Here is a 13,538-nt window from a genome sequence, read left to right on the forward strand (position 1 = left end):
CAACAATATTGTCAAACTGGATTTTGACCTTTCATAGCACTAAAAACGTTTCTGATTATATAGTATTACGGTCAAAACTTCTTTATTAAATTTAGGCACAGGAAGTCAAGACTTTAAGAAGTTCCTTCTTCATGGTCCAAGTCCAAATTGATTAGTGTGAGTCATACGTCGACAGCAGCCAGCATCTCCTAATCAAAGCTGTTCTTCTATTGCCAGTAAAGCTCCTCATTCTGGTCTCTCATTAAGGACAGGAGCTGGTAAGAAGCGGAACAAAATCTGCTGCAAATACACCTGCCCTTCAAAAGCTCATGTTTCTCATTCATTGGACTTCATTAAACCTTCCCAGCATAAAGAAAACATCTCATGTATCTAAGGATGCTATGTCATCTTTACTCCTTTAAGAATATGTTAAACTGCAGCAAAAACATGACAAGCATATCCCTATAGTGTAAAACCTTATTAGCCCCATTACTGCTCATCCAAACCCATCCCAGTGCCATCTAGTACATTCTGACTCAGAGGCACCTTACAGGATATGGCAGTACTGCCTCAAAGGGGCGCTAAGGCTGACATTTACGGAAACAGACTGCCACGTTGTTCTCCCATGGAGCAGCTGATGGGCTTGACCTGCTGACCTTTTGGTTAGCAGCTGAACATTTAGACACTGCATCACCAACACTGCTAGCTTATAAAGATAACAGCCTGAGAGTCCTATGGGGCAGTTCTACCACGTCCTATAAGGGTGAAATTGACTTGGTGGGTTTGATTTAGATTATCATAAAGTAAAGTACCTATCCACATGATGATAAATTTAATGAGGTATGGATAATTTAATAATAGAAAGAATGCAAGCAAACAAACATTATGTAACTTAAGGTGCAATCTCAGTAGCTAAAGAAAGATGCATTTTAATATGTGGTTTTACCTTCAGAATAACCATTTAGGAAAAAAAGACTAATGGGTTCTTCAGGAAATTGTACTGATCTATACTCCAGGCTACAATGTATGTGATATTCTTAACACACAATAACTTTACGGTAGTGATTTTATGCTACATTATTTATAACATTATGACCTCTGGGTAAAAGCCAACAGAACTGAACATCGTACTCTAGCAAATGTATTATCGTGAACAAAGACTAACAGCAATACTTGCCCAATTATCTGGAAAATATTTATCCACTATCTCTCTCATCTTCGCTTGATGGGTGTGCAGAATGGAAGGCTCAAAGTAGAGAATCACGTACAGCATGGCAGCTTGGTTGGCCAGAGCAGTGCTGCGATGCTCAGGTAATGGGTACGCGGAGACCTTGGACACAGAGGCCACCCCCGAAGAGTCAGCGGTTAGTAACTTTGAATGTAGACAGGCTCCCCGTAAGCACCTAAGCTACCTAGCTCTATGGGCCACCTCCTCTGAGGATCCTGGACACTAGGAAGAATTCTCAGATTGGGGCATGGCTAAAGCATGGCCTTTCTTCTTATCTCCAACCCAGTGAGACTGTCTTTCTTCCAGCCCACCAGCTACCCCATCTTTGTCTTTCCCACTACCAACAATAAGGAGCTCTGGTAGCGTAGTGGTTATGAATCGGGCTGCTAATCTCATGGTCAGCAGTTTGAACCTACCAGCTGTTCTGTGGGAGAAAGATCTTTCTGCGGGTCCCGTAAAGATTTACAGCCTCGGAAACCCTGTACAGGGTCGCTATGAGTTGGAAACGACTCCACGACACATCACCATCACCACCACTACCAACAGTGAAGCCCAACAGTAATCTCTGGCACATGGGAAGACAGACGACTTGCCAATGCTTCAGTAGCTTTAATGCCTGTTTGTCCACCCGCTCTACTTCATTGCCCTATAGTCCTCGTTGTCACCTGTTACCATCTTGCTGCTTCCCTGTGCTTTCCTTCCTAACACTCACCTGGCTTTACTCTCATTTTTTAGCTGCCTATCTCTCTTCTTTCTTAAGCTGTATGCTCATTATGGGTAGGGTCCATGGCCTGCCTACTTCAGTGATGTATATCCAACACACAGGCTGGCACATATGTTGACAGCACACTCAATAACTATTTCTTGAATGAATAATTAAAGGAATACATCTTCTTTGCAAAGACAGTTCAAATCCATCTCCTCCCTAAAACTCTGATCTGTCAAATTAACCTCACTCTTTCCTCTACCCTCCCATAACAGAGATCAAGACAGTTTGCATTGTTTCTAGAGGTTCTTCCTTTTCTTCTCAGGAAGAAGGAAGGGCAAGAACAATTGAGAAGATGGTGTAACTGATCTTTTAAATCATTACAATTATAATGGCTTCACTTCTCACCTGGTTATAAATATCATCCGATCTGAGTCGACCAATGACCATGCTGATGAACGATCCATTGATAGGCACTCTCTGGAAATAGCTCTCAGGATAACTGGTTGGCCTTTTGGCTCCTGGTTGGCTGGAATAACCTGTACTTCGAAGCAGCTTACAAATATCATCTATATTTGAATCGGCAGAAGATCGGGCAGCACTGAGTCATATTCCCAATGGGAAATAAAAGACCAAACACATGGCACATGTTAGGAACTCAAAAACCACAGCGAAAGAATTCTATTATAATTTGACTTTATAGTTTTAGATAGGATCATGAGTCAATTCATACCATTAAGATGCAAATTTACACTTTCAAAAGCTTATTATTGTTGTTGCTAAGTGCTGTCGAGAGTCAGTTTCCAAGAAGCAGTCGATGAGTTTGAACTACCAACCTTGCAGTTCAAACTGATCCTGTGGTCCAGTGCTTATCCTACAATGCCACACCAGGACTCCATATTCCAAGATGGATTGGCTTCTTGGATCAGCTATCAACACTCACAGAAGCAGCAGTCAAGAAATCAGAATTGCATTGGGCAAATCTGCTTTTGCAAAAGACTTTTTTAAAGTGTTGAAGAGCAAAGATGTCAGCTTGAGGACTATGGTATGTTTGACCCAAGCCATGGTATTTTCAATAACCTCAAATGCATGTGAAAACTGGACAGTGAATACGGAAGACCGTAGAAGTGACACATTTGAGTTATGGGGTTAGAGGAGAATATTGAAAGTGCCATGAGCTGCCAAAAGAACCAACAGATCTGCGTTGGAAGATGTACAGCCAGAGTGCTCCTTGGAGGCCAAGATGGCCAAACTTCGTCTCTCATACTTTGGATATATTGTCAGGAGGGACCAGTCGCTGGAGAAGGATATCATGTTTGGTAGGGTTGAAGGTCAGAGAAAAAGAGGAAGACTCCCAGTGATATGGATTGGCAAAGTAGCAGCATCAATGGCTCAAAGGTAGCAACAACTATGAGGTTGGCCCAGGACCAGGCAGTGTTCTGTTCTGTAGTGCATAGGGTCGCTATGAGTCGGTACCGACTCAATGGCACCTAACAACAACATGTGCCATGAAGTTGGTCCCAACTCATAGTGACCCTGCATAGGGTTTCCAAGCTTGTAAATCTTTATGGGAGCAGAAAGCCTCAGTAGTTTTGAACTGCTGTAGCACACTCATAAAACGGGTATTGTTGTTGTTGTGTGTCGTTGAGTCGGTTCCAATAGTAACAATGTTTAGGGTTTTGGAGAGCGACTGGTGGTTTTGAACTTCTGATCTTATGGTTAGTAGTATAGTGCTTATCCTATAGCACCATCCAAGGGCTCAAGATGGGTATTGATAATATTGTTAAGTACCACTGAGTCTGTTCTGACTCATAGAGACCTTGTGTAGGGTTTCCGAGGAGCAGCTGGTTGGTTTGAACCATTGACCTTGGTGTTAGCAGTCCAGTGCTACACCAGGACTCCAAAAGGAGTATTAGTTTTATGTGAAAGTCTACAATCCCTTTACCAAAATCATCAGGCCTGGATATGTTTGGGAATAGAGCAGTTTTCCAATGTAATAAGCAACGTGGTACACAGGTGATTCAGAATACTCCAGCAGGGTACGAGTTGGTGCCCCGCTTTCAACACAGGTTAGTATTTCCACAGTAAAATTTATGAACATTCACGCAAGTGAGATAAATACGTATTGTATACGGCTTTGTATCTGTTCTGGCCAGGTTTTGAGTCCAAATGATTTGAGCTTAGATCAAGTTTTGCTGCCACAGGAGTTACTGTGTGCATTTTCAGGGCTGTTTAGATTTTAGAATTGAAGATAAACCATGTGAATCTCTACCAACAGTTCAGAAACTAAAAAATAATGCCATTTAGTCAATTCGGACTCACACCAACCCTATATATAGGCAGGCTAGAACGGGCCCATTGGTTTTCTCAGGCTGCAAGTCTTCATGGAAGCAGACTGTCACATACCTTTCTCCCATGGAGTGGCTGGTGGTTTTGAACCAACAACCTTTTGGTTTGCAGTCCAGTGCTTTAACCACTGTGTCCCTAGGGCTCCTTGGCGATATACTAATTGGTTTCAATTGGCAAACTGCTTCTTCTGCAGAGTGTAACAAACACCTTCAAGATTTTTACGGTGATTTCAAATAATAATCCCTGAAAGAAATGAACTGCCCTCAAAGAACTGCAGAGTTGGAGATAACTTCCAAGAGCCTCCTTCACAGCAAGGCCGACTCAGAACTGTTCACAGGCACTTGGACAATAGATGCTCATGATTCAAGGAATTAGCTCTGCACTCCAAAGGACAAAGCCAGAGATTCAGAGCTGGGCTTAATGGAACATTCCTGTTTCTGTCTTTCAAAGTATTTTCAGAAATATAGGCAGGACGACTCAATTTTCCTTTTTAAAAACATAGTAGTCAAATCAGCTTGTGGTCAGAGTGATGCGAATGTATTCTGCCGGCTGGTGGGCTCTCCCTTGCCACAGACTAGAAGAGTAGCCTGCGCTGACTTGCTGCTGGGGTGGCAGCAGGGCCCGGTGTGGCTGAATGTATAACATCCCTAGACAATCCCCTTCTCTGTTGAGGAGCTGCTTCTCCTGTCCTATTTACTTTGTCCTCCTCTGTAAGCTTGGAAATGGTCATTTGTGAACATTTGAGCCCAAGTTCTGAACAGACACCTGCTTACTGACAACTGTTTCTCTGAATCTTGGTTATTTCTGACCTGCACCTCATATCCAGATTTTGACTCACTTGTTCACCAAAATAAAAACCTGTATGCTGATCCTGGCATTAGAATGTTGGTCAAGGGGGCTCCTGTCTTTAAAGTCCTTCTCGAAGAGTCACATTTCTGTACCGACATCCACAGCACAAGACTCGGGATGTGCACTTTTGTGTGTTTGGCTTTTCTTTCAAAATTATATGAGACTTTACATCCAACCTGACCTGGCGCGGTAACTTTCCAAAATCATCAACAGGAAATGACAACAAAGAACGTACTAATTTCCTTATGTGCCGCCAAGGAGCAATATTAGGAAAAAACCAACCAAACAGAAACTGAGAAGAACGTTCATTGTGTTGTTGTGTGCCATGAGTCCACTGACTCACAGACCCCAAGTCACAGAATAGAATTGTCCCCCTGTGTTTTCTTGGCTGTGACTTTTGCACAAGCAGATGGCCAGTTTTTTTCTCCCATAGATCATCTGTGTAGGTTCGAACTGCCAACCTTTTGGTAGGCAGCAAGAATGTTAACCATTTGCACCAGGAGGGTTCCTTGGTGGTGGTGGCTATGTTCCGTAGAGTCGGTTCCGACCCATAGCGACTCTGTACAGGGTTTCCAAGGCTGTAAATCTTTACGTGAGCAGAAAGCCTCATCTTTCTCTCGCAGAACAGCTGGTAGGTTCAAACTGCTGACCTTGCAGTTTGCAGGCCGACTGGTAACCACTACGCTACCAGAGCTCCTTAGGAGGGTTCCTTGGACTTGCCAAACTCTTTAAAGTTTACCTTCAGGGTAAAGAAAATTCAGATTATTTTTCATTTGTTTAAACTGAGATACTATCATGGATATAACAATCTATAGTTTAGTAACGTTGCTCTTGTTGTTAAATAACATAGAGTTCAGTCCAAGCCACAGCAACCCTGAAGTGTTTCAGAGACTGCAAATCTTCGCAGGAGCAGAAAGTCTCATCTTTCTCCCTCAGCTGAGTAACAGCCTATGCTATACAGATTATTGGCGTCCTGGTGTGGCGCTGTAGGATAAGCACTCGACCGCAAGGCTGGTTTGAACCACAAGGTCAGCGGTTCAAATTCACCTAGCTGCTCCTCAGAAGCTCTATACGGAGTCACTATGAGTCAGAACCAACTCAATGGTACTTAGCAACAACATATAGATTATTATTTTAAACTAGTTTAAGCTACTGTGACATAGATGGCGTTCTGATGTGGCACTGTAGGATAAGCACTCAACCACAAGGTCGGTTTGAACTCATCTGCAAGATGAGGCTTTCAGAGCCTTGGGAACGCTACACAGATTCTGCTATAAGCCAGCATCAACCTGATGGCAGCTGTTTTGAAATGATGTATAGATATATACTCTATGTTGTTGTCGCTGTTAAGTACCTTCAAATTTGTTCCGAATCATAGTGACCCTTCAAAGGGTTTACGAGGCTGTGCGTTTTGTGGGGAAGAGAAAGCCTCATCTTTCTCCCACGAAGTGGCTGGTGGGTTTGTAGTCAGAGCCACGGTGCTCCCCATACACTCTCACCCTGTTGTTAAGTGTCGCTGAGTTGGTTCCGACTCATAGTGACCTCGTAGAGGGTTTCTGAGGAGCAGCTGGTGAGTTTGAACCACGTACCTTGCAGTTTAAACTGACCTTTTGGCCCATTGCTTATCTGCAGTGCCACATCCAAACTCCATATACTTTGTAATAATTGTTACATTCTTATAACATATTCAGAAAAAACGAGATTCTTAGACTTTTGCACCTAGATCATATTGTTGCTGTTCAGAATATAAGCATGGATACACAGCTGCATTTTACCAAGAGCAGGGCTTTTGGAGTATGAAGTCCAAGCCCAATGATACCTGTATCGGTAGTAAGAAACCAGCATTCTCTCTCTGACTTCTCCTTCAATTTTCTGGTCGATGACCAGCAGCATAACGCCGTATAAATACAGTGCTTCACACTATGAAGAGAACAAAACAAAGGCCGCAATAGCAGGCACATCCACTCTTAGGGAGTAAAGCTGATTATGGGTGAAAAAAAAAAGAGAATCAATGTGTTGACATTCCCCCTAAAAGCTTGATGTTGCAGGAAAGTGCAGGTTCCCCAAAGGGCTCTCACTTGCTGCACAGGATGGGCTTGCAAAAGTTCATGCAAAATACACTTGAGTCCTCAATGATTATCTTCCTGTGGGCACATTTTTGGTATCTGGCTTGGGATAACAACATGGAATCCCACCAGAAGAACCAGACGGTACCTGGCTACCACTACCAACTGCTCAGAGGGGATCAGGTTAGAGGGTCCCGGAGAGAGTGGGAGAAAATGTGGAACAAAACTCAAAATTATTTAAAAAAAAAGACCGGCTTGACTGGTCAGAAAGAGACTTAAGGAAGCTGAAACTATGGTCCTGAACCACCATTCTGGTCTAGAAAGGAACTCAACCTCATGGCTCAGTTTTCAGCCAAGCAGTATAGAGATACACAGTGGGGACAACAGCAGTAGTAAGGTTAGTCACTGAAAAATCAAAAGGGCCACCTTTCCATAAGGACAAAGGTGAAAAGGGATGGGAAGGTGGGTGGAATGGGGAAAAAAAAAAAAAAAAAAAAAAGCACAGGGAGGAAGCGGGTAACTGGTGTTGCATGGAGGGTATTGTAATCACTGAGATGCAACAGTGTGTGATGTGCTAAATATAACTGAGGATTCTGTCTGTAAACCGTCACTCAATTCACAATAAAAAGCTTACAAAAATGAAACCCTACTATTATAAATTCCCTAAGGACAAAGGTGAAAAGGGATGGGAGGGTGGGTGGAACGGAAATAGGAAGCACAGGGAGGAAGCGGGTAACTGGTGTTGCATGGAGGATATTGTAATCACTGAGATGCAACAGTGTGTGATGTGCTAAATATAACTGAGGATTCTGTCTGTAAACCGTCACTCAATTCACAACTAAAAGCTTACAAAAATGGAACCCTACTATTACAAATCTCTCCTCATCATAAAGCGGTTCACATAGTAAACACAATTTCCTCAATGGTCACTGTCTATTGGGTACCAGGCCAGGATAAAGATGGGGTTGTTGGCCAGGGCTCTGTATGCACTGTGACTGAAAAGCAAGAGAAGCAATGCCAGGTTTGATGTTCTGTTGTATGGCCAGTTACTTACTAAAAGTTGTTTTCCATCTTCATTGAGAAGCACAGTTTCTAAGGTTTGCTGAATATAAACACCTTCATGGAGGTCATCTAGATATCTAGAAATGAAACCATAAAGCAAGCCACTCACTAACAATGGGAACATTAACAGAGCATTTGTGCTGATAATGGAAATGCTAACAGTTTTGAGAACAGTACAGATTTTTTTTTAACGACATGGAGAACATCAGGTATTTTGGTCTCTGACTAACTTCAGTTCCTTCATGCACTTCAGAATAGGGTCTCATGAACAGAAATTCACAAGGATTTTTTATATTTATGGCTAATCCAACTCAAAAGACTATTTCCTAGTCCTGACTGATGAACTGAGAGTACCTTAGGAGTAATGGCATTAAAGGAGTCCTGGTGTTGTATTGTGGAATAAAGCACTGGACCACAAGGTCGCTTTGAAGTAAAAGGTTGGAAGCACAAACTCACCAGTTGCTCCTTGGGAACCTTATACAGGGTTGCTATGAGTCAGAACTAACTCGCCAATACTTAACAATGACAACGACAACGACATTAAAAAGCAAATTCACTGCCATCAAGTTGATTCTGACTCGTAGCGACCTATGAGTCTTCACAGGAGCAGGTCATCGCCTCTTTCTTCCACAGAGTGGCTGGTGGGTGTGAACTGCCAACCTTGTAGTTAGCAGTCCAGTGCTTATCCTACAGCGCCACCAGAGCGCTTTATACCAGAGAATATTTAATAATGAGTCCTTAAGAGCTTTAGAATAGAAAGGAAGTCAGCTGCAATAAATAACTTATCTGTTCACTTCTCATATGTAAAACTTTGGTGTCAGGTGCTGTCAAGTTGGTTCCAACTCCCAGCTACCGTGTGCACCACAGAATGAAAGCCAATCATAAAGGACAGGATTGAAAGCCATATGATTTCGCATAAACCAAAATTAGTATGCTATTTCCCAAGAGAAAGGAGCTGATCATAAAAGTCTAAAACACTTAAGAAGACCAGTATCACAGGAAGCAGACAACAAGTAGGTTGGATATATGCTAGTCAGCTGTGTAGACACTCAGAAAGATGCATGCCCCTGGGGTCCCTTCTCCCTCCCCACTCAGGAGGACCAGCAGCAGCAATAACTAAACGAATCAATACCTGTTTAAGTCTACAATGTACTTATGCACACTTTGAAATGCTAGATAGAATCTGGTCACAATCTCGATGTTGTTTTCACGGAATTCTTCATCTAAATCCTGCAGCTCTGGTTTAGCTTCCAGTTTGTTTTCGCATGACTCTGGACCCTAAGAAGGAAAACATCATGATGGGCAGGGTCAGTCAAAGCATATTTGCTGGTAACAATGTCTAGATAAGTCTTTTCAACATTTGTTCTTACACTTTAAAAAGACTATAGAAAGTATTTGAAGCGGAACAATAGAAAGTAATGAAGGCAACAGAAATCTAACCAGAAGAAACTCAAAGAAAGAAATGTGTGAACTGCAACCAACATGAACATGTATTTAGGGGTGGGGCACTTTAGTTTGAAATGTATTATTCCGGTTATTATTTTTTAACATGATTATACTGTGTTAGGGCTTCCACACAACACTGGTGTCTCACTTTCAAGTTGTTGTCGTTAAGTACTATCGAGTTGGTTCTCACTCACAGTGACCCTGCACAGGGTTCCGGAGGCTGCAAATCTTTACGGGACCAGAAAGCCTTATCTTACTCCCGTGGAACAACTGGTAGTTTTGAACTGCCGACCTTGAGGTTAGCAGCCTGATTCATAACCACTACGTTACCAGAGCGCCTTACTTTCACCTTAGTAGCGGATATTAAGTTTGGTTCAGAAGCTTTGCTCTTTAACTCTTTCTCCAAAACCACTTAAATGTCTTAGCCTCACGGTTCCCAAACAAAGCGTGCGTGAATAGAAAATGCAGTTGTGAAAAATGTGGTGGAGGCGGGTTACCTTAAAATAGCTGAAATCAAATATGATATCCCCATATTTCTGTTGGTCAGCTCGGTCTTTTAACCTGAACACAGCAGGGATAAACTCCGAGAGCCTCAGAAGTTCAGCGATGATGGCATTGCCACAGGAAACGATCCTCAGAATGGCTTGGCCACAGAGGTTGTTCTCAGCCAGAAAATCCAACATGGTGACGATGGCGAACTAGTCCGTGCTTCCTTAGTGAATGCTTAGCTGGCTTCAGAAGAGGAGCCTGTAGCTCGTGAGATGAAGCCAGGCCCGCTCATACACTGGCTGCCCCATTAGAGAACCTATATCCAAAAAGCAGAAAACCATAATTTTTTTTAAAGGAAACGTGTCCACATATATGCAACAAACATAAAAATTATCTCCCAAACTCATTCAATTTTTTTTTTTTTTTTAACACAAATAGGGAATTCTGATCTGGAACTCAAAGAGCACTGACGGTATAGTGGGCTATGCATTGGGCTGCTAACCACAAGGTCAGCAGTTCGAACCCACAAGTCACTCCACAGGAGCAAGATGAGCTACCTGCTCCCATAACGATTTATACTCTTGGAAACCCTATGAGGTATTTCTATTATGTCCTCTAGGGTCGCTGTGTGTCAGAATCGACTTGAAGGGGGTGAGTTTAGTGGGCTATGGAACTCATGTTTTTCATGGGGGGCACTCTTGGCCTTTCTCAACCTTTTACATACCTCTCCCCATGAGCAAAGATGTGATATAGCTGATCTCTGGGCTCAGGAAAAGGGCGGCTTGAATATCCCCTCAGCTGCCCGAGCTGTCCCCTACTGTTTGACAGGTTAGGAAAGCATCACAAACACTATCAACAAAGGTGGGAGAAGCACCCCTATATGTTACTTTCGGGCATTTGCCCAGTTCTTTACTGAAGACAGACTTGTAGGGATACAGCATAAACGTGTTCAAGACTCCAGTAAAGAGTATAAATGACAGGTTGGGCAACATGCTGCGAAGATGGTTTATTACTGTCAACTCAGCGTGGTCCACATGTCTCCTATAACTGAGCAGTTAAGGTTTAGCACTGTTGGTGGGATCCGTTGCTTGGATTTGGAAGCAGGTAAGGACAAGGGTCAGAAATATGCTGAAGACTGTCATGACGGCTAAGAGCCTACAGGCTTTTTAAGGTGAGGCTTGATTGCCTTCATCCAAGCCCTCCTGGCTGAGCACCTCTCTGCCAACTGTAAAGATGTACAGGCAACTCCTGGGTCTCAAACCTGGCTGCATCACAGACTCACTGGGATCTTGGGGCTTTTGGGTAAGTAGGTTAGAGACGGTCACAAGCATCTCTATTTTTAACAAGTTCCCTGGATGGTTCAGATGAAATTGAGAAAGACTAGTCTTGTGGAAGATTACAGGAAATAAAAAGGAAAGGATTTATTCATTTCTGTATCCTCTGTGTTTTAACTCATTCCCTGGCACTGACATATATGACAGTCATGTAAATCACAACACAAGGGACAGAAGAGAGGAGCCCTGCCACCTCCCCACCCCCAGCCAGCTGCCTGCAATACAGCTGGGAGAAAAGCCCCAAAGGAAAAGTCAGAGAAAGAGATCTTCGAAGACCTTGAGTGTGTGGTCATTAGAAAGCAATACCAAGGGTGCAGCAGTCACTGAATTGTCACTGTGGCCCCTTCATGTTTTAGCATGAAACCCACCCACTGTCATAGGGGCAATTCCAACTCCTAGAGCCCCTATGGGACAGAGCAGAACTGTTTCTTAGAGTTTGAGACCACAAATCATTACAGGTGCAGACAGTCTCATCTTTCTCCTGCAGAGTGGCTGGTGGGTTTGAACCCACCTTGTGGTTAGCAGCTGAACTCACTGCACCACCAGGGCCCTTTACTTTTGAGCATGTTGTTGTTGTTAGGTGCTATCGAGTCAGTACCAACTCACAGTGACCCTGTATAGGGTTTCTATGGAGCAGCTGGTGAGTTTGAACCACTGACTTGTGTGGTTCAAACTGACCTTGCGGTCCTGCACTTTATCCTACAGTACATAAGTGATCTTTAATACAGTGGCCTCTCCTAGGAATTCAGGATTAGAGGAGGAAACTCAGAAGTTATAAAAGAAACACATATTTTAGTATATTAAACTTAAAACTTTCTTATGGCAACAAACTTTGAAGAGGGCAGATGGAGGGTGGATTTTTAAAATTCACAATGCAATCTGACAGGCTGGTCAGAACAGAGCAAAAAATCCAGAGATATATAAGGGGAGTCCACAGATGTGTGATCCAAATGACAAACAGATGTATGAAAAGAGCCTTAACTTGAGAGCAGTTAAGGGACTACAAATCAAAGCCACTGTTACAAATCACTTCACATGCATTGTTGTTGTTAAGTGCTGTCAAGTAGATTCTGACCCACAGTGACCCTGCATAGGGTTTCCAAGGTTGTATATCTTTACAGGACCAGAAAGCCTCATTCTCCTCCTGCAGAACCACTGGTAGTTTCGAACTGCTGACCTTGAGATTAGTGCCCAATTCTTAACCATTGGTGGTGGTGGTGGTGATGTGCCGTGGAGTTGGTTCTGACTCACAGCGACCCTGTACAGGGTTTCTGAGGCTGTGTATCTTTACGGGAGGCAGAAAGCCTCATCTTTCGCCCATGGAACACTTGGTAGTTTCGAACTGCTGACCTTGTGGTTCATAGCCCGATTTGTAACCACTATGCTACCAGAGCTCCTTAATGTATAAACATGAGGTTGGCAATAATTATAAAGCCTAATAACATCTGCACCAGGTAGGAACGTGAGAATACATTATTGCTGGATTCATGAGAGCGATTAGTGGGAAAGTAAACCAACATCAATCAAATTGAAAAATATATACTCTTTTTGATTTAGTGTCTCATGCCTAGAAATTTATCCCTGTGAAATAAGCAAAACCAATAACCAAACTCAGGCCATCGCGTGGACTCCGACTCACAGTGACTGTGTACAGGGTTTCCACGACTGTAAAATCATTAAAGGCGCAGATAGCCTCATCTTTCTCCAGTGGAGTGCAAGGTGGGTTTCAATAGCTGTCTTTGAAGTTGGTAGTCCACTTCTTATCCTACAGTGCCACTAGGGCTTCTTGCAAGAAATAAAAGCAGCAACATATAAAGAAGATACAGGTCCCAGAACATTTCCTGGAGCATTGGTGGCTATCTGACAAAAATCTGAGGACAAGCTGCCATTAAGTGCTGTCGAGTCATTTGTTACTCATAGCGACCGTGTATAGGGTTTTGAAGCAGTGGCTGAGGGGCTTGAACTTTAAACTTTTGGTTAGCAGTCCAGTCCTCAGCCTATATGTGCACACCATGGCAAAATAAATATCC

At 43.0% G+C, this 13,538-nt stretch overlaps 1 protein-coding gene across 1 annotated transcript in view; it reads right to left on the minus strand.

The window, feature by feature from the left end:
- The window catches only part of KIAA0196 (KIAA0196 ortholog), a 54,473-nt gene extending 43,983 nt beyond the window's left edge, over window positions 1-10,490 (minus strand). The window contains exons 1-6 of the mRNA XM_006830702.1: window positions 10,183-10,490; window positions 9,372-9,517; window positions 8,232-8,316; window positions 6,931-7,031; window positions 2,322-2,514; window positions 1,157-1,309 (exon numbers count right to left, since the gene is read on the minus strand). Coding sequence (XP_006830765.1) covers window positions 1,157-1,309; window positions 2,322-2,514; window positions 6,931-7,031; window positions 8,232-8,316; window positions 9,372-9,517; window positions 10,183-10,368 — 864 coding nt within the window. The 5' untranslated portion in view covers window positions 10,369-10,490. The remainder of the gene's footprint in view (window positions 1-1,156; window positions 1,310-2,321; window positions 2,515-6,930; window positions 7,032-8,231; window positions 8,317-9,371; window positions 9,518-10,182) is intronic.
- Window positions 10,491-13,538: the final 3,048 nt, after the last annotated feature.

This window comes from Chrysochloris asiatica, unplaced genomic scaffold (genome assembly GCF_000296735.1).
Source record: "Chrysochloris asiatica unplaced genomic scaffold, ChrAsi1.0 scaffold00001, whole genome shotgun sequence".
In the NCBI taxonomy this organism is placed as follows: Eukaryota; Metazoa; Chordata; class Mammalia; order Afrosoricida; family Chrysochloridae; genus Chrysochloris; species Chrysochloris asiatica.